At 38.1% G+C, this 27,932-nt stretch overlaps 1 protein-coding gene across 2 annotated transcripts in view; it reads left to right on the plus strand.

The window, feature by feature from the left end:
• SLC1A3 (solute carrier family 1 member 3) overlaps window positions 1-27,932 on the plus strand; it is a 69,959-nt gene that overhangs the window by 21,679 nt on the left and 20,348 nt on the right. For both annotated transcript variants that reach the window (XM_069777683.1, XM_069777684.1), the window contains exon 4: window positions 27,274-27,478. In XM_069777683.1, coding sequence (XP_069633784.1) covers window positions 27,274-27,478 — 205 coding nt within the window. The remainder of the gene's footprint in view (window positions 1-27,273; window positions 27,479-27,932) is intronic.

The following is a 27,932-nucleotide window of genomic DNA, read 5'->3' on the forward strand; positions in this document are numbered from 1 at the left end:
GAGATTATAAACTGTTCTCTATTTCAACGATTTTCAATACTTTAACATTAAGACCTCCCCTACAAATGCAAATGAGCATAGACTCCACCTTCACAGATACCAAAGATAACATATATGTATATAAACTGTTAATACAACAGCAGAAAACTAGGGTATTCACAGTTACGAGATCATTTGCCTTCACATATTTCAAGGAGAAACTAAAGCTTGTTTCTATACACACATATTATATGGATAATTAAAGCTTAATGAACACTGAAACTAGAGAGAAAATTTTAAATCTTGTAGGGCAAACAATGACAGGTTTTATTCCCAACCAGTGTAAAATTCTGTTACATGTCATATCTCCTTGCAGTCTTCTTGTCCCTTCCACCTGCAGAACTTCCCAGGTTGGCTGGACACTGATAGAAGAACCATTAAAAGTAGAAAAGGGGAGACGTTTACCCTTTTTCAGTGTCAGCTGAGTCTGGCATTGCTGCTCCATTTTGTAGGATGAGTTATTGCAGGAGAATTTACCTGCTCAGTTCCTCGTAACTCTGCATCCATATTGGTTCTTTGAAAGAGCTCAAGGTAAAACAGGAAATTAGGTAGATCATCCTATACAAGGATTTGAATTCACTTTCAAGATTTTAAGAAGAAACACTTTATTCAGGGAAAGATCAGCAAATCCACTTCAGAGAGTGATAAGCCTCACAGGGAGCTGGCTTTGTGACAAAACAAGATCATCTGCTGTACCACCACGTCTCAGAGATTTTATGATATACCAGAACAATGAGTTTCCAAGTAGTTCTATTCTGAAAAGAATCTTCAACCTCTGGATTCAAACAATACCCTTCTTTTTGATGGCTTTTTTTCCCTTTAAATTTTTTTGAGACCTTTATCCTTTTTTATGCCCTTTTTTATGCCCTTTTCTTCATAACAATAATTTCCTTTATTTTATAAAGGTTTGTGGCAAAAAGAAGTTTATATATCTGTAAGATTTGTCTTATTATCATACAAGGGCCTTGTAATACTAAACAGATTATTCTTAGAGTTTCCCTTTGAAGTAGAGACAGTAATTTTCAAGGTGAATAACAACATTTTAAACTTCTTTAGTCAGACAGGGAATAATCAGAGGAAACTCAATGCAACTCAAAAATGACAGATTTAATTCTTTTAAAAAAAATCATTAAATAAAAGATATTTCCCTGTTCATTGCTGAAACTGTGGAAAACCTGTTTTTTTCACTGAAAAATACCTAATTTAGCATACAAATTGTTGTGGTTTTTTTTTAAAAGATGCTCTTAAGTATTTGCTACAGAACTCTGATACTCAAGTAAATATACAGGTATTATTGAAATCTAAATAATAATGAACTATAACCTTTACAGGTACACTACTGTGCAATTTTATAGATGCTATTGGTTTCTTTTTTTTTACACATTACAGGATAATTAGCTGGGTAAAAGTCTTATATTTCTTAAGTCAGTCTTAAGACTGCTCTTGGCATCCATGAGTCAAAACTCTTATTTTCTGTATTTTGTTTGGCAAAGCAAAGTGGATGCCTCTTAACTAAACTCAAGAAGATTCCTCCAGGGTCTTGCACACTGATAATATAATTGCTTCTTCCAATTGTAAATGATCTGGATAAATATTTTTTGCTCTTTGCAGGCATGACAGTGTCTCCCAGATATGATGTTCTGGGTTTCCATTTGTATTTATCTAAGTGTGCTCAATATAACTGGTTGTGACAATATTAGAACATACGGTCTCTAAGGTGTTAGAAATAGGCTGGAAATGATTACTTTCCTTCACAAATTTTGTGAATGTCAAAGAAATTAGAGCAATAAAAACAAAGTAATAAATATAGAAGCTATGGGCTGTTATGTAAGTGCAACATAAATTGGGAAAGTGAAGACTTCTGCTATACAGGTAAACAGTTCTGATGGTTATTCACAGACTCTTGGGATAATAAAATATAAAAGGTGAAGTCAACACAGTCACATTTCTCTATAGCCTGTTTTGGTACCTTCATGAAAGAAACAATGCAGAATCATATTCAGAGGTTTCCACTCACATTTGCCTTGTGACTCACCATTGTTGCATGTGGCTTAAGCAGGTATATAGTTTTCTCCATGAGATTCTGTCTTCTGATGTGTATGTTACAAGGCATGTACTAACATCTGCTTGGGAGAAAATGGAGGTTGTATGCATACCTTTCACCATCTTTTACTGGTTATAGGAAAATATGATTATATGGATACCTGTATTCTTTATCTTTTGTGGTTTAGACACAAATCCAGCTGCATACTCTGTGCCGGTCTTTATTCTCTACAGTCTTTCAGATGGGAGAACTCCCAAGTCAGCATTCCCAATCAGTATCTGTTACAAAGTCAAAGGCAAAATTAAAGCACAGTATATGAGAAGCAGCATAAATAACCAAAGAAATAGATGAAATTCCCATCTGGATTATTTTATGGACAAATCTGACCCGAATTCTTATACAAACACAGGGCTGACAATTTTGCTCCGTTTCTGTTTTGAGTTTGTTGCAGTTATGGGAGTTCAAAATATTTCATACCTTCTTATTTGATTATAATTTGAAGCATTTGACATAAACAAATTTCTTGACATAATCATTTTAAAATATGCATTGTCCCTTAAAGGTATATAAAATAAATATATATGCATATGATAACAATTGAACTTGTCATGAAATAGGCAAAGACTGCAAGATTTGCACCAGCATTAAGACTACTATGCATTAACATTTTTTGAGCTGTTATAGCAAGATCATAATGAAATTGAAATTCCATACCTTAAAACCGGCCCACAAATTTTATCTGCATGTTTCAGTTATTCACTGAATATAAGGGCATCAGAATGAGGTACTTTTTCTTAATCAAACTATGTATTTCCTGAAATCACATTCACAAAAATGATTCATGACTAGTCTTTATAAAAACTGTAGCTGGAACATGACATTTGTGACAAATACTAAAGCTAGAGAAATTTTGCAAGGGTTATTGGCAAATATTTTCACAATTCTGGTCATAGCTCAGTTTAATAGATAGGCTGCTTCTCCTTCCCCAAAATTGTGGAAGCTTGGAATTTAGTTGTACAGGGACAACTACTTTTAAATGCAAGTAAACTAGGATTAAATTCTGTGCATTTCTTTCAAATATCTTTGTCTGGTAAAATATAGCAAAGCATAAAAAGCCCAGTCAAAATCTGAGACTAATTTTTCCTGCACATTGCAGAAACAGTATGAAAATTGTTTATTTACTAACAGTAATCAAGCTGGGGAAAGAGAAAGGGAATGTAGAAACAGTGAAACAGTGAGGTCCACTGGCTCGTCAATGATTATCAGTACAACACAATGTGCATTAGATGATAATGCTTGTCCAATGCTTGTCCAAACTGTTAATGGGAGTAACACTAATATGGTGCAAATGAATCTTAATCACACACCAGGATTTTGTGTGCAAGATTCTGTACAAACACAAAGACTCTGAATCTTCTTACACAAAAGGAGGCTGTATAGTAAAAGTTTAGAAGCCTGAGCATGGAAGGTTTACCTCAAAGAAGAAAAACATTTTAGTATGTAGTTTGTAGTATGTGTTTGTTTATATTCACTCCCCTTTCTAATTCAAATAATGACATGGCTGTCTTTCACGGATTCTGGAAGATACAGAAACTTCCCTGCCTCTGATGCAGCCTTTCAATAACAGACTACAACACTGATAACTGCAGAGACACAAGTGACTTTCCTTTGGGCAGACTCAGAGACATAAGCTTTTAACCCCAGGTTTTTCAACATGTTCATGGTGTTTGCCACTACAAAAACTATAGAACGTGTTGACAAAGTGCAGAAAGATGAAATTTCCATGTGTGGATGTCTCTTAACTAACCTTAGATGTACATATGATGCTTTTGATTTCAGCTATCAAAGCAGTGCAATGAACAGTGACAATGTTAAAAACAAGTAGTAAGGAACATGGTCTGTCCCCTCACTGAGATAAAAACAAAGGCACACAGAGTGACTCGAGTAACAAAACAAAACACAAGTAGAGATCACAATTAACAGACAAGTTGCAGATGCAGTTGCTTGAAATTACCTATAATGAAACAAGGATAATATTCAAAGAAACAACTGAACCTGAAATAGTCTCCAAGACACTCCCTTACATAAGTCAGGAAAAATGCAACATCTGGATATGAACAGATTCAACTGCTGAAAAGCCAGATTTTGCCCAAAGCAATTTATGGATGTAAAATGTGGAAAATTAATGCCATGTCATGTTGTATAACCTTAGGCAAATGATGTTTCCCTTTTGTATCTCTGCTTTCTTTCTCCTTTCAGATGTAGTGCTGGTGAAGTTTTTTTACAGCTACTAGGCAGAAATGAAGATTATATATGATGGAAATTTTAATGGAGACATGTAGATTAAGTTGTCACAGCTCAGCTGTGTATATAGCTATTGTGTATATAGCTATGTGTATATAGCTCAGCTGTGTGTATAGCTATTTTACTTGTATCACTGTAGAGATGAAAATAACCTTAAGCAAATAATTACAGAAAGGATGGTATATGGGGCCATCACTGAGAAAGTCGCTGTAGAAATACTACACCCAAAGTTACCTAGTGACTGCTTGCAGCTAGTTATGATGGTATCACTAATAATCAGATATGCATAAATAGACCATATTTTTTCACTAGATACAACTGTTTAACAGGAGAGTGCTAACGATGAAGTTAAAAAAAAATTCTCATGACGTTAGCATATGGTGTGGTGGACCTAAACTAGGTTGTATGACAGGGAACTGTGATACAATGGCACAGCCTCCCACATTCAGATAGCAGCTGTAGCCAGTCTTCTGTAAAGACATAATTCTAGAAAATACTACAGTCTCATGTTATTAAATTTAAGAAAGTAGGTATTATATTTGCCTTTCCAATATTTAGAATGAGGCAGCAAAGGACTGATCAAGTGTAACTGGATGCAAATGCTATTAAAACTTATCAAAACACCTATCCTCTAGTAAATTATTAGCATTTTTCATTTTGACAATTGTAATGTCTTTTATTAATGTATTAAATAAATAGCAGTAAACATAAAGGGCCAGAATTTTCAATTTGCTCATCCTAACACCTCACATCAGAGCACACAATAGGAAAGTCTCATAAAGAGACCTGCGCATCACCTCTTCAAAAAAGAGGCTGGGAATCCATCCTGTGTCTAGGTTCGTGGACGCAGAAGCCACACTGTATGAAGTCTCTGTGTAGTTCCAGTGTTCTCCTGTCTACTTGCTGACAAGTCTATTGTGGAAAAAAGGCTATCACTTACTACAAGGTCCCAGGTGCTGTCTCATATCAGCCACAAATATTTATGGTAATTTCAACAGATGGAAAGTCTCATTTAGCAGGATTCCAGAGAGGGCAACAAATGCTGTGGAGCCAGCATTATCCTTCTCCCAGGAAGGAAAAGGAGGGGCCTAGCAGTAATTCCCTTTAAATCATTCTGGCAGAACAGACGCATAACCAGTGCCTGTGCAAACCAAAATTATTAACAAAATTCAGTCTTATTCTTCTGTGTTTCAGTTTAAGAAATATAGCATTCCTGATTCAGTTCATATAGTTCATACATGTAAATTGAGAAAAAATTAGGCAGTGTTTGCTCAGTCTAGCTGTTCACCAGCGCAATGAACCCATTTTCCAAAGTCCAAAATTTGGAAATTTTCTGATTTTCCAAAAGTTCTCTGATTTTTGCATGTCCTAGAGAAATTATTTTAGAAGTCAAAATAAGCAAAACCCATCAAATCGATGAAAAGCTTTATACTGATCTCATATGACTCTAGTTATAGGCAAAAGAAGAGAATTGACAGATTCTCTGTAAGTGAAGCACCTTTTGGACTGGCAGTGTATTTGAGCTGCCTGTATATTTGTATCGGAAGCTTGCTACAGAGGAACCCTGTAGACACCTCCTACAGTAGTAAGCCTGCTATGAGTCACCAATCCATGAACACCGTAGGAGTATATATTTTTTTTACTTATGCCTTTCTTTTAATACATAAAATGTTATTTTAAAAAGTAACTTACCTTCTTTTTCAGGCAACTCTTTCCTCTTTCTCCCCCACCCAATACTATATAAGCATGCCAACGTTGTAAAAGCTGAATTGCATGGCAGCTTTAATTTTATGCACTTGTACATTTCATGCACACATCAGTTTATGCATTCATATAAGTATTTACATATGCAATTTGCATAACAGGATTACAGTGCTATTTAATTTAAACATCGCAACCCTTTTTTTCCACAAAAAAGGGAAAACTTGTGCTTTGATTTGTGTGTGTGTCCAAAACCTGTAGCTAAAAATGTGGGCATGCAAGTTACTAAGTTTGTAAAGATCCAGTCATCTTGTAAATGGGATTTCCTGTAGGGATAAAGAAACAATTGAAGAAACATTACTAGTGTTGATCCACGTTCTGTAACCATTTCATCTCAGGTTAGCATCTTTATGGCAGATGCGGGCCAACAGCAGCTAAAAAACATACAAACATGAAACTTTATATACATAATTACTTTAAGCACCTGCTCTTCAGTACCTGTACTATTGTATAAAACAAATGTCTATAAAGTCTGGCATACAGCCTCTAATAACCATTATTTAGACAGGCACTCAAACACTAAGAAATTGGAACCTTCTTATACTGTTCCTTTCCACAATCTTTAAGGGAATGTGGGCAGGATAAGTTTAATAATTATGTCATGTACCTCTAATGTATTTTGGACAAAGCTTTTAGAAGTTTAAAAAATGAGTTTTAGTAGCAGGCAGCTACATTTTGAAAAATCAATAAGTAAAAAAGGTAGTTTGGAAACTATTTAGCACCTAGAAACATAAATTTTCAAGTTGAAACACAAAAAGAACTATATGCACATTCAGTGTGTTTTGGCAATCAGTTTGGCTGTGACATCCTGAATATGTTTTCTGAACAAGCTTTTACACAGAAAGTGCTCCAAGAGGAAACTAACTATACCCAGTTGGAAGTCAGAAAGCATTGTGCAAGGCATGGATGTTAGAAAATCATAACAAAATGTCATACATATGTGTACAATAAATACAGCTTTGGGTGGAGCCTCTTACTCAGAAAGTGCTATATATCTCAATCTATGCAAATACTAAAAGCAAGGAGCTACAGAAAGGATCATAAAATGAAAATATAACTCAATTCTCAACCATTTCTGAAACAATTTTACAATAGGAAATGCACAGCAATCTATCTTCAAAAAAGCCTGAGAGAACAATTCTAAGTGAACCCAGATCCCACTAAAAATTAAAATGCAATAAAAGCAGAGATGAAATTTCTGCATATAATGACACTCGGTATAAAATAAAATTTGATTATAATCAAATATATATATTATATTTGATTTAAAAAAGGAAACTTAAGCATCCAAAAGCAGAAAGTACTCAGCAGTGTGTTTTTGAAGTCTTAGTTTCTGCAAGCAGTAATGCACAAAGAGCAAGGGTGTTCAGGAACAAAGTCTGCAATAATTAAAGACAGCAAAACTGAAAAAACCTCTAAAATTATTCAAGTTTGCTAGAAGCCCTTAATTAAAGGCTGATTTAAATTTCATTGCAACCTACAGCTTTTCCTAGTGAACCACTATTTTTTTTCTTTTTTTCTTTTTTCTTTTTTTTTTTCACAAATATTGAATAACCACACTGTTATTCAATTTGCATTCTGCATGGGATTCCAACTGAGTTGGTGATAGGTAACAACGTCCCATCCTCAAAGACTTAGTTTTGATTTTCTATCTTAGTTCAAATGCATAACATCAAGACTTTGCTTGCTGACAGGCAAGTCACTGGCAAAACAAAAAGCAAAAACTGGAAGAACACGTAAGAGTTAAAGCATCCTGCCTGAGCACTGATGGACCATTGTAAATCCACACTGTCTCTCTATTAACATTTCTGTTTCAAAGGCAGAAGAACTAAAAATATCCTAGGGACAGCTCAAAATAATTTTTTGCATTTGATACAAACAAATACAAATTGGTTACAGAAAAACAGCACACGTGAAAATTAAAACTACTTAACGTAAAAATACTTAACTTTAAAATATTATGAAATGTAAAATCAGCTACCTTAGATTGTAAATGGAGAAGACTTGAGTCTGTATTTTGTACAGCAAAATTTTGGGAACTAGGACACTGAGAGCAAGAATTTTATTCAGGATATTGAAGACTGAAGCTGTAAAGAACGATGTTTTCAATAACGAGTAACTCTGTGATAACATGACGGATGAACTAGAATGGTGCCAAGAGCAAAGTAATACACCTGGGAAAGGGGAACATGCTACACCTATACTACACCTAATCACAAGCTCTCAGATGGACACTAGTACACAGGCAAGGGTTCTCAGACTCCCTGTGAACAATCCAGAGAAGGTGACAGGTCTTATTAGTGCAATGGAGTTCTAGTGAAATGCAAGGAGGGATTAAACAGACTACAACTTCTTGGCATGAAAAAGATACAACCATAGAAGGTCGCCATAAAAGTCCACAGAGATCATTAATCATTTGTAGAAGCTTAGATGGAGTAACTATTATTATATCTCATAATTATTTTTCATAATAAAGGAAATATGAGGTGCCCAATGAAATAACTAGGGCATGCACTTATAATAAAGAAAAGGAAGTACTTCCTCACACAGCACACAATTAAATTGTGTTGTGCAGTGCCACAAGCCAGAAGTTAATAGTTTCAAAATGAAACCATAGAGTTCACAGATACAGCCATCATTGACCATTAAATTTGGGGAACTAGCCATTTGGAAGGCCCTAGTCCCCAGTGGTAGCTAGATACAAGGAGGGCAAGCAAGGGCAGTGAACACTATCTTTTTCTGTTTCTTCAAAGTCTTTCAGTAAGTATCTGTTGTCAGGTAGAGCTGAAGACAAAGAAATTACTTGGCCAGCCATTGGACTGATTAATTTCCCATAGGTTTATGTTACTGTTGCACTCCACAGAATTTCATATCAGATTGAAAGGGTTTCTCTGTTTTCACATGTTAAGATTTCACCTACCAATTGCTCTAAGGAAATGACTAATGTCAACACTTTCAGCTTTCTGACATACACAGCTTTTTCCAGAGCCAGTTCAAAACCAAGTTAAAACTCTTCCAGGATCTGAGAATCATTTCACTTTCGACAAATGTAAACTCACTCCACTGACATGAAATTAGACTTAAAAATAAAAGAGATAAGGCAAATCATATGTCAAGAAAGAAGGGAAGAACTATGCACAACAATATCAGCAGCTCTTAATTACGCCACTCTTGGGAATTTGACAAATAACAACAGTGTAAGAGCCATTAACAAAGTTACGACAAAAACCAGTAGGAAAACTTGTGAAGAGTTACACCAAGAGATAGTTAGGTACACAGAGGCTTCATTCAGGCTTCCAGTTTCCTACTCCTTTCACCTCTTTTACCACTAGCCTGAATACCTTGATCTGCATCCCCATTTCCTACATGTGAATGTAGCACAAATCCATTGTATTTGCTTCTTTGTCAGTTTGTCTTTACTGTAACTGCTCATGAAGACCAGAAGAATCCAATCAAGAAAGTTCCTGAGGCTGCATTTGGGGGACAGCAGGAACATTACTCAGAGTACTTAAACACCAGAAGCAACACATATCATCCTTTCATCAATGTTGTAAAATCTGACAGACACAAAGTACTTTCTGAATCACCACGTCAGCTACACAGATCACTGCAGAAGGACCAACTGCAGACCCAGCCACACACAGAAGGTTGTCATCTTTCAGAAACAGGAGACTGTAATGCTATCATTAGGTCCTCTACCCTTGTTTTCACCCTGGTTTTTTTTCCCATGTTTTGATAATGGGCAGTTGTTGACCTATAAAATATTATTTCCATTTAATTCTCAGAATTAATTGCTGGATCTCCTACATGCTGTCCTTCAGCCATTTATTTGGATTATAAACTCCTATAAGGCAGATCCATCATTATCACCACTACTGCAGGTAGAGATACTGAATACTTGCCTCTTGATAGCACTGCTGGATGCCCCACCTGTGCTCTGAGCAATGGAGAACAAGTCACTGTGCACCACAAGAGCTACAGGATTAAGCCCTGCGTCTGGGTTCCAGTAAGATGTTGGGTTGTCTGGAAGAGGAGGAAAGCTGCCCAGCTAATTGTTCATGCTGGTATCTGGCCACATGGTGCAGCTCTCACTGGTGCTGGAGGATAAGAAGGAGAAAGCAGAAACAAATCTCTAATGAATTGTTGAGACTACAGATACAACTAAGGAACAGCAACATCTGGGATTTGAGCTGCATGTTAGGGAGTCATAAAGCAGATCCTCCATTGGCTACAATTCCTCTCATCCAGGCACTCCTGTTAGTGCATACTTTTTCTTTACTTTCTCTTCCAGGGTGTTTCTGAACATATTCTATATCCTCCAGTTCAGATCTTGAGAAATGAGTGCAACAAAATATAGACAATGCTGTTATATATGCCATGAAAAATCTCTCAAAAGATACCTCCGCAAATATTTAAGAGCTTGCCTCATTGCTAGGAATTGCTTTGCAGTTGTGTCATAGCTCCTTTTCATAGCTGATAACTTTTTGCAGAGATGTGACTGGCACAGGGTAGCTTACCTTTTCACATTCTTTTGTGCAACGTTGTCTCCAGATGAGTGCCTGTGGCAGCCATGAATGCAGCAAAATGTTTGCTGAAACCTAGAATCTCCTTAGAGATTTTGTTAATTGGGTGATAAATCTCTCAATGTGAACTTTTTCAGGGTCACAGTCAGACCTGGATTTCCTCATGCAAGTGAGTCCAGGGTGCTGTTATACTGCTGAAGTTTGATGCAAAACTCTTGTAACATACCACCAGTCCCAGAAAGGACTGTTTTTTTGTGGTTATGGCTTATTCTAGAAAACATCAGTTTTGGCTAGGCCTCGGCATAGTCTGCTACTTCTATGCATCGCCTCAGATATTTTACTTGAGCCACCCTGATGACACTTCCCCATTTACACGAGGCCTTTTTCCTTTGATTCTTTCTAGGACTTGATCTTCCCAGGTTTGACTGAATGATGCCACTGATACATACCACAGCCAAGTTAATTCAATTTACCTAAAAGCCCATCTGTGTGTGCCTGGAAGGTAGCAAGTACCACCTGAATGCCAGAAATGGGGAAAAAAGAAATTTCTACAGGCCCCTACCTGTTCTCTAATCTGGTCTTTCTTGAGTCGCCTGTCTTCTCAGGTCAACAAAGTTTGTATATTTAGCATTTTTTATCTTGGCCAAGTGCTTATCATTGTAAAGCATGGCATTTCCATCTGAAAGAGGGACACGTGCAATCAGTACAAACACAGATTCCTTAGAGGTTTGTACACTTAGCAAACAGGGCAGTTTAGCATACCACAAACTTTCAGTTCCTGTTACTGTGAAGACAGTTACATCTAGCAAAACTGGAGGAAAAGCACCTGGGATGGCAAGCTCTTAAACTTTGGATCCTTGGCTCACCAGATAAAAAAGTTCCATGTATTCTTTCTGTCAGTAATATCTTGAAAGGACTTTTTTCTCTGCAGGAGTCTACCAAAAGCAGATATACCAATGTTGATCTACAAAGAGAAGTGAAAATATTAGGATACAGAAAGACTTGTGCAAAAAAAAAAGTCCCATTATTTATTTGGCCATATCATGTGGGATTGAAAAGATAAAATTCTTTACAGTTTCACACAACTGAATAGCAATTCAGTTCTAATACTGAGTAAGAAACATGCAAATAAAGAAAACAGTTAAGTGCTCAACTCCCATGCCAACAGAAGCTTTCAGACCTTAATGTTATTCTTAAAGACCCGTCATCTCTGGAAGTCAAGTATCAAAAGAAATTAAATTCCTGGCCCCTTGGTTGTGAAGAAAAGCTCAAGAATAGATCCTGACTGTATTCTGAAAACTCAAGAGTCGCACAACAAAGAGCACTTATTTGCAAAAATTTGGGGGTTTAAAGTATTCCAGTATTTGGAAAGTGTGAGTTTTAGTTCCTGAGTAGTTAGAGTTATCAGATCTGGTATTAATCTTTAAGCAATATTCATCTTCTCTACTTCACTGAAGAGTTTGATGGGCTTCAAGTGTATCACAAGTTGTGAAGAGTTTTTGGATCAAGTACATTAACACAAACATTTATTTAGATGCCTCAGTTAAGCATGTGTTCAGGATCAGGCTTTGGTTTGTAGTAATAATAATATACTTAAACAGAATTAATGTTTTTTTCAGATAATTACACCTTTTCATCCTCAGATAACTGTACCACTAGTTCCTTCCTGGTGGTAGATAAGAAAAAGTACAGCATCGTACTAGAAGTGCACTGTTTGCACTAGAATTAACATAGTAATGCTGATTCTTTCCTCCATAAACAGCTCTTTTATTTTCTCTCTGCTCATATGCAAAGCTAAATACTTACTTTATTCTGACATTTCACCACCCACTTCTAACTTAGATCTGAATACTTAGATAATATCAGAGATTCTCCAGTGAATATAGTTTCTTTTCATAGAGAAAAAGTAGGTTTTGGTCAAGAGTTCACCTAATGAATGGCTATTTCATTAATGAATACATTCTTGCACTAAGCTTTGTCCAATATTTAAAATTGCAGTATGTCTTAACTCCTCAAACCCTGAAAACAAAGTTAGAGAACATTAGCTTACTAAGCCTGTCTAATATCCGGCTCAAGGCTAATGAAGCTGTACAAAGGGCCCACATCCATAAAGAAAATAAAGTTTTCAACTTCAAGATAGGATGTTTAATAGTTCATTAAAAAGTAAATAGGCTTCTTCTCTATTCTGCAGAACATCACAGTCCAATAATAACAATGATCTAAAAAACCTCTCCTGCCTTTCATCCATTTAGTTTAAAAGGAGCTGATATTTTCTTTGGTACCTCAGACTTCTCATGGAAATTCATATCCTGCAAGCAGATGATGCCCAGATGGCAACTGTGTAATACTTGAATTGTGGAAGCCAAAACCTATTTTTCAGCTGTACTTAGCACTGTAACGCCCTGGAAAAGAGCTGAATAATATTAAAAAGCACTGATTGCTACTGTCAGGCATTCCAGAGGAACCCTTAACTTCTTTCCATTGCCTCCTACAAGTCTGTAAGGTAGAGAAAGAGAGAGAAAAAAATGTACTGCTTTGATGTTGAAAGGCTGTAACTGAATCAGTGACCCAAAGTTCAAGAGGTCACTGAAACAAAGGAGAGAAAAGAAGGAAAACAAAAGCTTGTTCACATGAAATTCCAATTCCACACTTTTGTAATGAGTTCTCAGAACAGCCTTAACATCATTACTGAATTGTGAAAAAAAAACCCCAAATTATAACAACAATTTAAAATGTAATAGACTAATTGCAGCTAAAGTAATGACTCCTTAGTATTCATATGGCATATTACCAGAGGACGTTAAATTCACAAATAGGAAGTATTTTTTTCCTAAAGTTGATTTGATTGTTAACCATTAAATTCTTGGGGGGGATTTAAGGTGTAATTAAACTATGAGTTACTCCTATGGTCCATGAAAAAAATGGAAAAATGCTTATGATGTTATGCATTAGAATGTTCTTATTCATTATCAAGATGTTAACTTATGGATTGTAAGTGCTGTTTTAAAATGCTGCTAGTTCAAAATTTTAAAAAATTCTATACAAATTTTTTCAAATTTTGTCTCCATCAGATCCCATGCTCTTTAAATAGATTTTGCTATACTTGATAAAGGAAGTCTCAGATTGTTTCTAGATTCTTTATTAATACAAGATTCACATTTTTTTATGACATATAAAACTTCATGTGCAGAATTTTTCTTATCAAATCCAAGTTAATGTGATTCTTTGAAAAATGAGAATCTAAACGTACTCCGTATTGTCAAATTAGTTACTGTTCTGCAATTTCTGATGAAAATAATGACTTAGAGACATGAAGGAATGACATGCATTTCCTTTTGATGCAGAGAGATAATAGTACATAGTGGTGCATCTTCTTTGTACTTGAACAGTCAGAGGGACTGAGGCCCCACTATACTAGGTCCTGCACCAAAGTCAATACAGTATTAGGGGTAATGTCTTTCAGGACAAACTTCCCCAGACTGAGATGTTGTCGACATTGCTGACTTCACTGTCATAGATAGATAACTGAGCTAATTTTGTATCACTATGGGGAGCAGAATAGCAACATGGAGCTCCATTCAAAGTGATTTATGTTGCTTCATGTGAATGCAGATAGCACCACAACTTGCAGAAATTAAAACTATACTTGAGGTGTGAGAGGAGAAAAGTCAGTGAACAAAGTGTGAATTCATCAAGAACAGTCTATGGAAGCATACATACTGTTGCAGAATACTACAAACTGAAAAAATGCGTGGCACATGGGAAGGAATGTAATAAACTGAAAGGATTACAGGAACATGTAAACACCAGCAGGATGTGTGTAACATAGACAAAAAGGAAAGAGACAGCTCCATGAACAGCTCAAATAAATTCTCTGGAAGAGCAATGGATAAAACAGCAGCAGAGGAATGACTGCTAGCTTGAAAGCAAAATGAAAATATATCACTTTTAAGTTGGACACAGATGCACCAATCAGTGTTGTGTCACTGACAAGATTTCTAAAGAAAGAAAAAAAAAAGACAAAGCAATTTTGATTATTAGTAAACCTGGTAGAAGACAAGATAGTAGCTACTGCAACAACAAAAAATACACAGGATTCTTTAGTGAGTGGGCAGTTACCAGAGCAACTTCAGATTACTCAAAAAAGTGAAGTCTTGTTGAACATATCTAAAGGCGCTGTCACACCATTCTTTTCCAAATTACCTTAACATTGCTGAATTAGCAAAGAAAGATGATCTCAGGGTTTTAAAAAAATTGTGCTAAAATTAACATTCCAAGCAGAAATCCAAAGACCAGGTTGTTAATGGACGCATAGTAACACACTACCATTACTTCAAATCTTAGTTGAGTCACATCCAAATGGGCAAAGCTTCTTTCCAAATCATGGCTGCTGCATGAACGCTATAAAATTAACTTAACTAGTGTCAGATCCTAGTGGACAATCATCCAAATAAAAGACACTATCACTGCAATAGAGTCTATTATTGGAAGTTTTAGTGAAGAAGCCAAGAACTGGCTGGCCAACAATACTAGATCACATTTTGAGTGAGAAGGTGAAGCCTCCAGCATAGAGCTGTGACAAGTTACAGGCCAGTACAATCCCATACCCCAAAACCCATGTCATTTTGCACTTAGATAGAGATATGTCTCTATTTTTTTTTTAGACAGGCAACCTTAATTTTCCATTCTTTAAATCTTGCACCTCTCTGACTAGAATTATGTTCACTTCATTTTTCTAGCAATTCAACAGTAGTGTCTCTTCAGACATGTGTTACATACCAAAGACGTAAAAGCAAATGCATTTTTATATTAGACTGTGTTACTAGCTACTGTTCCTTTACAGATACCTCTAATCTCACGTCTGTATTCTCAAGGATGTCATTTTTTCAGTAGCAGCTAAAGTAGATCAGGAGTGATTTACGATACTAAATAGTTTACAGCTTCATCACATAGTATACAGCCAGTCAGATAACACAAGCATTGTATATTTCTGGAATGTTATTTAATAAGTGCTGCACATACAAAAACATGTCTGTGAAGGACTCCAGGCACAGTCTGCCAAAACTCAGACCAGCGTTTCAGCAGATTAAAAGCTTCCACATATATTTTAAGAAATTGCATTATGGATTTTTATGGAGCATTAAGTAATGTACTTAACACCATCCAGAAGGCAAAGGTATCTTTATCAGTGGTATCTTGCCAGGATGTGGTGTGTTTCATGTTTCAAGCAGATGTGTTCAGAATAAGTGAAAATTAATATTTTCATCCTTGGGGAATGGGATAGAAGTCTTACAACCACTAGCATATTTATTTCAGTCTTGTAACAACATGTCCTGTAGTATTCAAGCTAACTTAATGTGCTTTGGCTTATCAGCTACCATAGTTAACTTTTTTCCTAACTAAACTGAAATAATTTACAATATTACATTTTGCTTTTTTCTTAAGCAAATGTGCTCATTTTTTTCACTCCTGATACAGAAAATAAGCAGCTTTATGCCCAGCTGAAGAATCCTATTTCCAGGAAAGCTTAGTCCAAATGTCTGAACATAGAAGGATGTCTTTTTAGAATTACACTGTGCAGGTAGCAGCAGTGTTTTGTTACCAAAAAAAATTGTGAGCTGCTATTTTCTGTGTTCCTGGGTCTCTGATTCTTGGCTTGAAGACAGTCAGTCCTTTGTACTCTGTTATTACAATGAGGTAACCAAAGAAAGAGAGTCTTGGTTTGAGACTGTCAGCTGTTACTAATCACTGCTCCATGGCTTGCTGTGAATCCCTGCTTGCCTCTCCCTCCTGCTCTGCTTAGCACACATAAAGAAGATAAATTACTCCCTAGTTTCCTTTCAAAAAGCATATTGTCTGGCACATTCCAATACTGTGAGCAAAAGATGGAATAATGCGAAGAGTTAAATGGGTATCTAAACAGCCCCACAGCAGGGTCCTTCTCAGGCAGATGTGAGTTTCAAGAAATGTGATTTCCTACTCATTCTCCAAATGTATTCTGTTATACTGCAAACATGAAAAGTAAATCAACTATGTTTTCAGAACAGTAGAGCATATTCCTGCAAGAGGTTTCCTGTAGTAATGCAAATATCACTGACACTCAATAAATGCAGCATCTAAGTGTACCATATCTACATATTTCATTTTACTGAGAGGTGTAATACTATGGTGTCTATAAATTATTTAGCAACAAGCCATCCGGGGAGGTTTATGCAATTCTTCCCTGCCCTCACTGACTGACACTGTCCTGAAACAGAGAAGAAATTTAAACGAAGAAACATAGAATGGTTTGGGTTGGAAGGGACCTTTAAAGGTCATCTTGTCCAACCACCCCTGCAACAAGCAGGGACATCTTCAACTAGACCAGGTTGCTCACAGCCCTGTCCAACCTGACCTGGAATGTTTCCAGGGATGGGGCATCTACCACCTCTCTGGGCAACCTGTTCCAGTGTTTCACCACCCTCATTGTAAGAAATTTCATCCTTACATCTAATCTGAATCTACCCTCTTTTAGTTTAAAATCATTACGCCTTGTCCTGTTCAACAGGCCCTACTAAAAAGTTTGTCCCCATCTTTCTTATAAGCCCAGTTTAAGCACTGGAAGGCCACAGTAAGGTCTCCCTGGAGCCTTCAGGCTGAACAACCCCCAACTGTCTCAGCCTGTCCTCATAGGGGAGGTGTTCCACCCCTCTGATCATTTTTGTAAGGCCCTCCTCTGGACTCGCTCTAACAGGTCCATGTCCTCCTTATGTTGGGGGCCCCAGAGCTGAATGCAGTACTCCAGGTGGGGTCCCACAAGAGCAGAGCAGAGCAGAGGGGCAGAATCACCTCCCTCAACCTGCTGGTCACACTTCTTTTGATGCAGCCCGAGGTACAATTGGCTTTCTGGGCTATGAGCGCACATTGCCAGGTCATGTTGAGCTTCTCGTCAACCAACAGCCCAAGTCCTTCTCCACAGGGCAGCTTATCCCCCAGCTTATCCATAAGTGCTTATCCACTTATCCCCCAGCCTGCATTGATACTGGGGGTTGCCCCGACCCAGGTGCAGGACATGGCGCTTGGCCTTGTTGAACTTCATGAGGTTCACATGGGCCCACTTCCTGAGATTGTCCAGGTCTCCCTGGACAGCATCCTGTCCCTCAGGTGTGTCAACCTCACCAGTCAAGTTATTTGCGCATGGTAACAAGAAAAGTAAGATGTGAGCAAGGCTGTGGAATACCCTACCATGAAAATAGTTAGGGTAAAAATAGCAACTGATCTGCGCCTCAAGCTCAATAAATTTCTAACCAAGACTGTATAATATATTTGCCTGCCATATTAGAATGCTATACTTGATGGCCCAGGAAGTACTTTCCAGCAGAGATTATTGTCATACTTTTTTATAAGATGACAACTAATCTTGATGCACTGAAACCAAGCAGAGTTTCATAAAGTGAAGTTATTCTACTGAAAGAGCAGTATCAGTGATGAATAACAAAACGGTCTTTCATTATTCATGGCTAACTGAAAGGTAGAAATCACTGTAAAGCCACTAGATATTATTTGGGTCTCTACCATTGTGGTAGGTTGACCCTGGCTGGGTGCCAGGTGCCCACCAAAGCCACTCTATCACTCCCCTCATCAACCGGAGAGGGGAGAGAAAAATATGACAAAAGGCTCGTAGGTCAAGATAAGGACAGGGAGAGATGTGACAGCAATTACTGTCACAGGCAAAACAAACTCAACTTGGGGAAAATTAACTTAATTTATTGCCAATCAAACCAGAGTAGGGTAATGAGAAATAAAACCAAATCTTAAAACACCTTCCCCCCACCCCTCCATTCTTCCTGGGCACAGCTTCACTCCAGAATTCTCTACCTCTTCCCCACCAGCAGCACAGGGGGACAGGGAATTGGGGTTGGAGTCAGTTCGTCACACATTGTCTCTGCTGCTTCATCCTCTTCAGGGGGAGGACTCCTCACACTCTCCCCTACTCCAGCGTGCGGTCCCTCCCACGGGAGACAGTTCTCCATGAACTTCTCCAACATGAGTCCTTCCCATGGGCTGCAGTTCTTCACGAACTGCTCCAGTGTGGGTCCCTTCCACGGGCTGCAGTCCTTCAGGCACAGACTGCTCCAGCATGGGTCCCACACGGGGTCACAAGTCCTGCCAGAAAACCTGCTCCAGCGTGGGCTCCTCTCCCCATGGATCCGCAGGTCCTGCCAGGAGCCTGCTCCAGCGCGGTCTTCCCATGGGGTCACAACCTCCTTCAGGCATGTCTACCTGCTCTGGCGTGGGGTCCTCCCCGGGCTCCAGGTGGATATCTGCTCCACCCTGGGCTGCAGGGCGACAGCCTGCCTCACCATGGTCTTCCCCACGGGCTGCAGGGGAATCTCTGCTCCAGCACCTGGAGCATCTCCTCCCCTCCTTCTTCACTGACCTTGGTGTCTGCAGGGCTGGTTCTCTCACATCTTCTCACTCCTCTCTCTGGCTGCCACTTCTGTCTGTCCCGCAACTTTTTTTTGCTGCTTAAATCTGTTATCACAGAGGCGCTACCACTATCACTGATTGGCTCGGCCTTGGCCAGCTGTGGGTCTGTCTTGGAGCCGGCTGGTATGGGCTCTCTCTCGAACACAGGGGAACCTTCCAGCAGCTTCTTACAGAAGCCACTCCAGTAGCCCCCCTGCTACCAAAACCCTGCCACACAAACCCAATACAACCGTTCACACCCGTCAATGGTGATCTGACATTATCTTACCACGGTTTCATAAAGATTTTCCTTCTAATGAATAAACTGTGGCTAGAAGAGCATGTGTTTGCAGCCAAGAGGATGAAGGATAAAAAAACATGGTCAGTTACAAAATATTTTCCCTTAACAAAAGTTAGAAAGGGATGGAGGAAATATATTTGAAGCTAGCACACATTACACTTATTTGCTAGCATATTTTTATTCTGTTTCCATCAAGATGCATGGGACCAACAGAGGGAGTACAACGTTCATTTTGCAACATTTTTGCACATGCAAAATTTTTCAGAATCACTGAGAGGTATCCAGCATACACATTCAGGTATATTTCAAAACAAGCACTTTATGAAAGTCAGAAATGAGTACGTATGGCAGGGTTAGGTTAGCATCCTCTAGAAAAGGTCTTTTTTCATCATATACAACCTTTCTCCTCACTGTGGTAGTGGAGAATCCACAAAGGAAGGTACATCGCTTTCTTTAAGTGCTTATGTGGACTCTTCTACTTGTTGTTAAGTCCCACCTTTCTGTTAAAGTCTGTTATTTCTCTGGTTCACTCATGCAGCGAGATTTTTTCTTACATGTAACAGGAACATGAGTGTATCTTCATAAGGGTATATTTTTATGCTGATTTTTTTTGAAGGCAGTGCTGGTTTGAGTAGCCATGGCCCTCCAGAGCTCTCCTGAGCCCAGGTGCTCTTTCACACACCCTTGTTTTCTTCTTGTCATCAAATGTTGGATGGTGTTTGTTCAGCCACCTGGTAAGAACAGAGCCAGCCTGAAGATAAGCAGGGTGAAGTTAGGAATGCTTAACTTGCTTTAGCAGCACTGCCACCAAAGAGCAAAGGATGCAGTTTAACAATACAGCCAACTTGAAGCAATGGTAAACTGCTGCGAAAATGCTAGTTTTCCACCCCTAGACATGCTCTTCCTGCTGCTTCCTTTGTAAAAGTTCTGGTGTTCACATGATACAATTCTGAGATGATTCAGAATGTAAAACTGACAGAAAAACCAACCCTCCAAAACCCAGAGTTAATAGTTCACTGGTGGCAAAGGACAGGGCAGGGCTACAAAGCTGTGGGGCAGGTCTAGTCCTTTAGAAGCCACTCTTGGCCATTTAATTGGCTCATTGAACTGCATTACTATGTCCCAGCCATGGGTTTCATTAGTCTGCTTGGCTTAATAACGGTCACGTAGTTTTGGATCAAGTACAACTGCTAATTTTCTTATGAGATATTTGCCAAATGTTCTTAATGGACCTGGAAAAATTAATGAAATATCTGATTTCATTATTTAAATTTCCATGATCAAATAAGAATAGTTAAACTGAGATTTGGAGGCAGCTTGCCCCATCAGTTCATGCAAAAATGCATACAGAGCTATATTTCAGGCATTAAATGTCGTTTCAGGAAGTCATTACCTGTATTGATTTAATATTAATTAGTTTCACCAATGCATATAGTTCTTTGAAAATGTTATTTAGCTTTTTTCTTTGCAATTTTATTCTTTTACTGCTACTGCTATTAAAAATAATAATCTAGAGTTTGGACTAATTTTGCACCTGATCTTGTGAAGGGCTCAATTGTCAAAGCTTTAAATATTATTTAACTTTTATTTTCTGGGAATGCTCAGCACCACTCAGGACATGCTCAACAGCTATCAGAATAAAACTCTAGGGCTTAATCATGTTAATTAAACTCTGGCAATACTTCCACTGTCTTTACCTAACTATTGCTTTTCCTTACAATCTTTCTGTCAGCATATTTTACCGTGACCTTGCACAACATTATTCATTTCCACAAATCCTCGTCAACATACACAAAAGGGATTGTTCTCATGGTCTCACACTGAGAGTTTACTCATCACACAGTGCTTAGTGGATGTAGGGGGTCAAGAGTAGCTCATTTAAGACTGCTTCATTAGGAGAGTGAAAGACAACCTTAAAGAAGCAAAATTAGGGCAACACTCCTGAGTCAACAGTTGCCATTATTGCCGTTCCACCATAGGAGTCCTTAACAAGCAGCTGCCATTTCCTAATGAAGAGACCGTAAAAAATAAACAGGAAAATAATTAGCAATAAAAATATACTCTGTTCATAATGTTTTGTTTCTAAAGACTGAGTCCAAAACATCTAAAGGAAATTTATATAAAAATCTACATTAGCAAGGAAATGCCATCAATTCAGTTCAAATATGTTGAATAAGGAAAGAATTCATCATGATCATCGAAACCCTCTCTTTTTTATTTCCAGTAGTCAATATGTATGAAGACCAGAATGCACAGTTTGTTCCACACACTCATTCAGAACTGTTTCATATATTTGCAACAACCTATTGCAATGTCTCAGCAGGATTCTGACTTCACCAGAGAATAAGGTGTTTGGTAGTAGCTAGAAATGGCAGAGTTGAAATTTATTTTACATAAATTGGCAAACTCTAAAATAACTCCAACATGTCTGTATGGGTCACTGTACACTGTTTCTTCCAAAATAAAGACTTCTTAGGGGATCAAGAATTACATTAGGAATGGTTCAAAGCTCCATCTGGGGAGGTTCAGACTGGACATGAGGAAGCATTTCTTTACCGAGAGGGTGGTCAAGCGCTGGAACAGGCTTCCTAGAGAGGTGGTCGATCCCCCAGGCCTGTCAGTGTTTAGAGGCATTTGGACAGTGCCCTTAATAAAATGCTTTAATTTTTAGTCAGTCCTGAAGTGGTCAGGCAGTTGGACTAGATGATCATTTTAGGTCCCTTCCAACTGAACTATTCTATTCTATATTTGAAATTTTTGTCATTATGCATCAAAAGTGATTTTAAAGAAACCAAGAGTTAAAAATATTGTGGGTAAAGTGCTAGATTCTCTTGTTACAAACGTAAGAATTTTAGTATAGGAAAGCAAACATATAAACGTCTTGTTTTTTCCAAAAGTTTTTAAAGGGCAGCAGAAAGATTTCAGAAACAAGGACTTCCAACATGAAAAGCAGTAGGTGAGCATTGTAACTGTTTTCAAAGTGAAATTATACAAATGCATATATGCATACGCTCACATGCACACCCTCTCCCCACAGAGACAGAGTCTCACTTGCTCTGATAAATGATAAAATCACTGAAGGTACTAGGATCAGTGCTAAGTAGTTGGTTTTTTAGGAAAAGCAAAAGAAAATGAATCTTGCTACTTGCCCAATTCTTCAGTGGCATACTACTCACTTTGAGCGTAAGAAAGATCCCATTTAAAAACTGCCAGTTATGGACCCTGATTCGGCAAACCACATTAGTTAGTGATTAACATTGAGGACAAATGTAAGTCCAAGAATGCTTTGTTGACTAGGAGTTTACACACAGAAATATAGCCTCAGTCATACCAGCTGCCAACCAGTTATCACTGTGGTAAATATGCATATTCTGTCTAATTGTGTAAATATGTATATTCCTTCTTCCTAAAAAAACCCCACAGGCAGAAGCTCTTAGGTATTGTAACAGGAAAATGAGGTATGTGCTTAAACTCAAATAGCTCATAACTTATGACTTGAGGACATTGGACTGTACTGCAAAAAATCAGTCAATGCATTTGCGATAATTAAAGGGAGAAAGTGTTCTGAAGTTGTAGGACTTCTTAGCATAGGCTCTGCTTTTTGGCTTTCAAAATAATCAATTGGAATTTATTTTTGAACAAGGACATCCAAAGCTATTACTGGCTTAACTGTTATCTAAAGAAAACATACTTAGTATATTTTACCTTTGATCTTACTGAGGAGTACAGTACCATCCCTTGGTGCTAGTGTGCCCTAGTATAACCCAAGATTACATATAGATTATGTACAGTATATTTTCAATGTCAAGAAAACTAAAAACAATAGCAGCAACTCTGGATTTGTAAATTCTAGAATTCTGTATAATCTAGAATCATAAGTACAATATAAAAAAATATAATTGACACAAAACCAGTCATAGTATTGTAACGATTCAGGAAAGTTGCTGCATCATTAGTTCATGCTGACTTGCAGAACCATGATCAAGTCAGGTGAACAATCAGAACTATCAGATTAACAGCTCAGAATTTTTAATAAGTTGCCCCAACTAGATTTTTTTCTCCTTTCCCCCCCATCCTTTCTCTCTCTCTTTCTCCTTCTCTTGCAATCACATACTTGCTTGCTGCCTTTCCTACATCCTAAAATATTTTCATTTCTTCTCTAACACATTTGTTAAGGAACAACATAGTGCTTTCTTTTTTTGCCCTGACACTCTGGAGAACTCCTTGTCATGTCTTTATTTCACTCACAGTGTGACTGATTCCTCACTTACTTCTGAAGAGAGGGAAAGAGTAGGTGAAGGGAGAGGACAGGGGTAAGGGCTTAGGTTTGTTTGCAGTTTTACAGACTTATGCCTGCCCCCTTCTTTATTCTCTTCCTTTCCTCCCTCCCTCCCTGCCCGTCAATACTTAAAAAATCATTCCCATTCATGTTGTGTGCGCACACACGCTGTGAGAAATTACAGGCGCTCTGCTCCGGGTTGCCTTGACAACTCCGAGGCATCCCTGTGCGTGGGGACCGGTGGCACAGCAAAGTTTCCCAGGCCCCCTGGTGAAGGGGAGGGTGGAAGAAGAGAGGAGCCAGAGGTGCTGGAGCCAGCAGCCGTGTGGAGGAGAGAGCAGCAAGCAGGATGAAAGGGGCACATACATCTCCCGCGGGACAATGGGATTTTTGCTGGCTGGCTGTGAAAGGACACACTGAGGATACAACGGTCTGTGACACATGAAAACTTTGGAGCAAACTTTATTGCTTCTCCATTAAGGACCCTCCCACAGTCCCATTCAGCTCTGAGAAACCTTGTCAACATCTTAAAATGTAAAGAAAACCACCCCCTTCATTTTCTTGTGTTTTAAAAACAGATTTAAAATATTTTTTTAGAAATTTCTTGCTGGTGGTATGCTGGAAGCTTTTGCAGTTGCAGCCCTGGATGGTACCAAGTGTCCCTCTTGTGAGTTCCCTGACTTCCCATTAACTTCAGGGGGAGGGAAGGCTGCCCTGCAGCTCCCTAGCAAGGGCTCGCTGAGATTAGAACTTGCTTCCTCCTCATATAGCTTTTGTTCATACTTAAGCCTGTCATCCCTCTGCTTTCAATGCTTGCTGCTATACATGCCATGAGTGGTTAGAGCTCAAGAGAGGAATTGCTGTTCCCTACTTTCAAGCTGAGAAGTCCTTTATACGATAGCAAGCGCAGGAATGAGACTAACCAAGGGGGCCTTACTAGAGTAAGGGGCCATGTAGTCACAGCTGGAGTGCGTAATAGGAAAGCAAGCTGGAAAGCAGCTTATAAAGAAAAGAGCATGACTCTTGCTTCCTGACATATCACTTGCACATGGTTCACCACTCAGTCCCAGAATCAGTCCAAGAAAGAAATAGGATCACAAGCTCTAATCCTTCTACGCAGCAATCTTTAGTGATAAGGTACGCTCTACACTGACTCCTAGTGATTTTTGGGGTGTGGGAGACTCAACCTAGTATCAAGTGTGGAGTATAAAGGAAGGTCAGGTCTGGTTAAAGAAGTAAGCACGTATGCCTGCAAACCCTCCAGACTGACAGGGCTTGGCATCTGGTGCTGAATCTATTACCTGGCAAGGGCAGGATACTGGGAACTGACTGATTTAACACCTGTGCATTTCCAAACCTACCTAGCAAACTATGTAAGTTAACCTTTTCACGCTCAGGACGTAAACCAAGTTTAAAGCTGATCTTAGCTAAAATGAAAAAATACACAGCCCTTTGCTGCTACTTTAGAAAGAGCAAGTAAGAACATAAACCAGCAATTAAAATATACAAAGATAAAGTTGGCTGGACTAGTACACATGCATTTTCACTTTTTAAATTATAGTTTAAGTTACATACTAATACTTTAAAAATACAACTTTTAACAAATGCTGTCTGTTATAAACGTTGTGCAACTCAGTAGCAGATCTAAAATTCTCCAAAAATTATTACCAGTACTTTTATGCACTGGTCAATTATATTTGCATTATTTTGCATTCACATTATTTTGAGGACTCAAAAAAAGTAATCAATCCTCCATCCACCAGCAATAAGGCTACAGGGCTTACTTCCTGTTTGTAAAGATAAGAAAAATGTTTGTTACCTGGTAGCATTCACCATTTTCCTCAAAGAATTTCAAAAAATTAAATGTAAACTTACCACAAGCATTATCATCCAGTTTTACAGATGGAAAAGCTAGGCAGAGAAATGAAGGCTCAAGTGCTTCAAATGTTGGATTTCCATTTTCATTTTCTTGCTGTGCCAGTAACACTTTGTTCTTCCACTACAATGGCACAAGTAAATCAAGCAATTCAGGGTGCAAATCTAGTGATCTCCTTTGCAATTCATTTTGTGGCTACAAATCTTACCGGTTCTAATGGCTTCTGCCGAAAGGACAGGCAAATGCTAGCTGAAATGAAAGGGTAAGTATGAAGCATGTGATTGGTTTTATACTTTGAAGATTTGATCAGAACCTGGAACACAGCCTTGATCTCAGTTACATCAGTGACTAGAGTATTTTCACTGTAACTCCAGTAGCACATATTTCCTCCTTTAGAAGATAGACAGAAGTACAATATATCTACAATGATTTGAGAAAACATTTAGTTTTGCCAGGTCATGATTCTAGTTTTATGTTTCTATATTATTGATATTTATGCAGTCCTGTTGCCTTATTTAAAATGCTTTCTCCCCTGAGACAGGTAGCGAGAGCAGAAGGTGGTCAACTTTCATTATATTTTGTATGTTCAAAGATGGCATCTATATATATGTGTGGGCAGTCTGCAGAAGTCTGAATTAGACAGTTTTATAGGGGGCTAAAGGAGGAGATGGTAAAGCAAAGAGATTCTTTCCTGACCAATTTTCTCATTCCTGCACTTCAAAAGCTGGATTCCAACAGGAAGCATCAGCACTGTTTTGAGACAGATGGTGTAGTCCTCCAGATGAAGTATGGGGAAGTTATTGACTACTTGAAATTTTAAGGAGAAGAAGTAAAGGGGCATGTTAAGGAGAACACTAACTGCACCTGCTTGGAAAGAGAAAGAGCATTTCCATTTCTGACACTCCTCATGAGACACTCCTTCTCAGAGATTCAGAGTTCTTTCCCTGGCAGAACTGCACCTTCGTTTAAAAAAACACAGTGCAGTTCTGTTGGTGCAATTTGATGAACAAACACTTTAACAGATGCCATAGTAAGCACCCTAGTATTCACATTAGATCAGATGCATTAAGACGAGCCAAGAATTAGGATTAATGTTGCAAGTTTTGCAAAGCTTATAAAAGAGTCTAAAGGCTAATTCATACAATAGTACGGATTTTCTGAAACAAGCTAACAGCATTTAATCTGTTTTAAACTCCCGTGGCTTGGGACAGAGGTAAACTGAGGTCATTTCATTAGGGATTGAAGAAAACTCTTCATACACGTTAATTGTAGAAAACATTATCAACATTACTTGAGAGTACTCTGCTTTCTTTCTTACTATTACAAATTAGGTGCAGCACATTTCTAAGGCACATTTTTCAGACTATGCTGACTATGCTAATCAAAACCCAGGAACTGGCTTGCTGGAAATAAGGGAATGCCACACTGCATCAGAACAATAATCTTTGCTTTTTAACAAAGTGTTAACAAAGCACAGAAAACTGTAACTCTTGTAATAAATTATGTAATAACAAGCATTAGGAGTGGGATAGGAAGACAGTGGCAGTACAAGCTGCAAAAGAGGGCCAACTTAACTTGCATAGCTTTAAATGTACTGGTCATCAAAACTCTTCCCACAAAACCATTCTCATCATGCTGAGTTTATACTCTTTACTCACAACTGTACGAGGTGAATGTCCTTGTGCTTCAATTTACTAGGAATTGCTGCCCTGGATAGTAAAGCATCAGGGAAGATGGGAGTCCGAGCAGTAGTCTACTACATGAGTACTACGATCATTGCTGTACTGATTGGTATAATCATTGTGGTCATCATCCACCCTGGGAAAGGTACTAAAGAAAACATGCACAGAGAAGGCAAAATTGTGCAAGTGACAGCAGCAGATGCCTTTCTTGATTTAATCAGGTATGGCTATGATATTGCACATTTTCTGTACTGATAGCAATGACAGTAATATTTAGATTCATGCGAGAACAAATGTAGAGAATTTTAGACAGTGACTACATAAACTAGCCAAATTTCTTTCAACTATGTGATACCAATATCTCTAATCCCTACAACACTACAAAAGAATACAAGGATTTATTTTCAAATCAAGCTGTTGCAATGGAAGAAACTGCTTTTAATATTCAAAGAAACATTCTTTCATGCATAAAAGAAAGACTTCTGTTCTGCTATCTGCATGGGTCTTTTCCCCTCCTTCTGTAGCACAGTCCTTATTACTAAATTCCTCTGCTTTCCTTTATTTTCAACTTTCAACAATTTTCTCACTTCACATGGATCCCTGATTTAGGTATTCGTCTTAATTTTGAATTGTAGCTGCCAATCTGGGTGCATCTACTCAACTTGTTAAATTGTA

Source organism: Haliaeetus albicilla, chromosome Z (genome assembly GCF_947461875.1).
Source record: "Haliaeetus albicilla chromosome Z, bHalAlb1.1, whole genome shotgun sequence".
NCBI classification, from domain to species: domain Eukaryota; kingdom Metazoa; phylum Chordata; class Aves; order Accipitriformes; family Accipitridae; genus Haliaeetus; species Haliaeetus albicilla.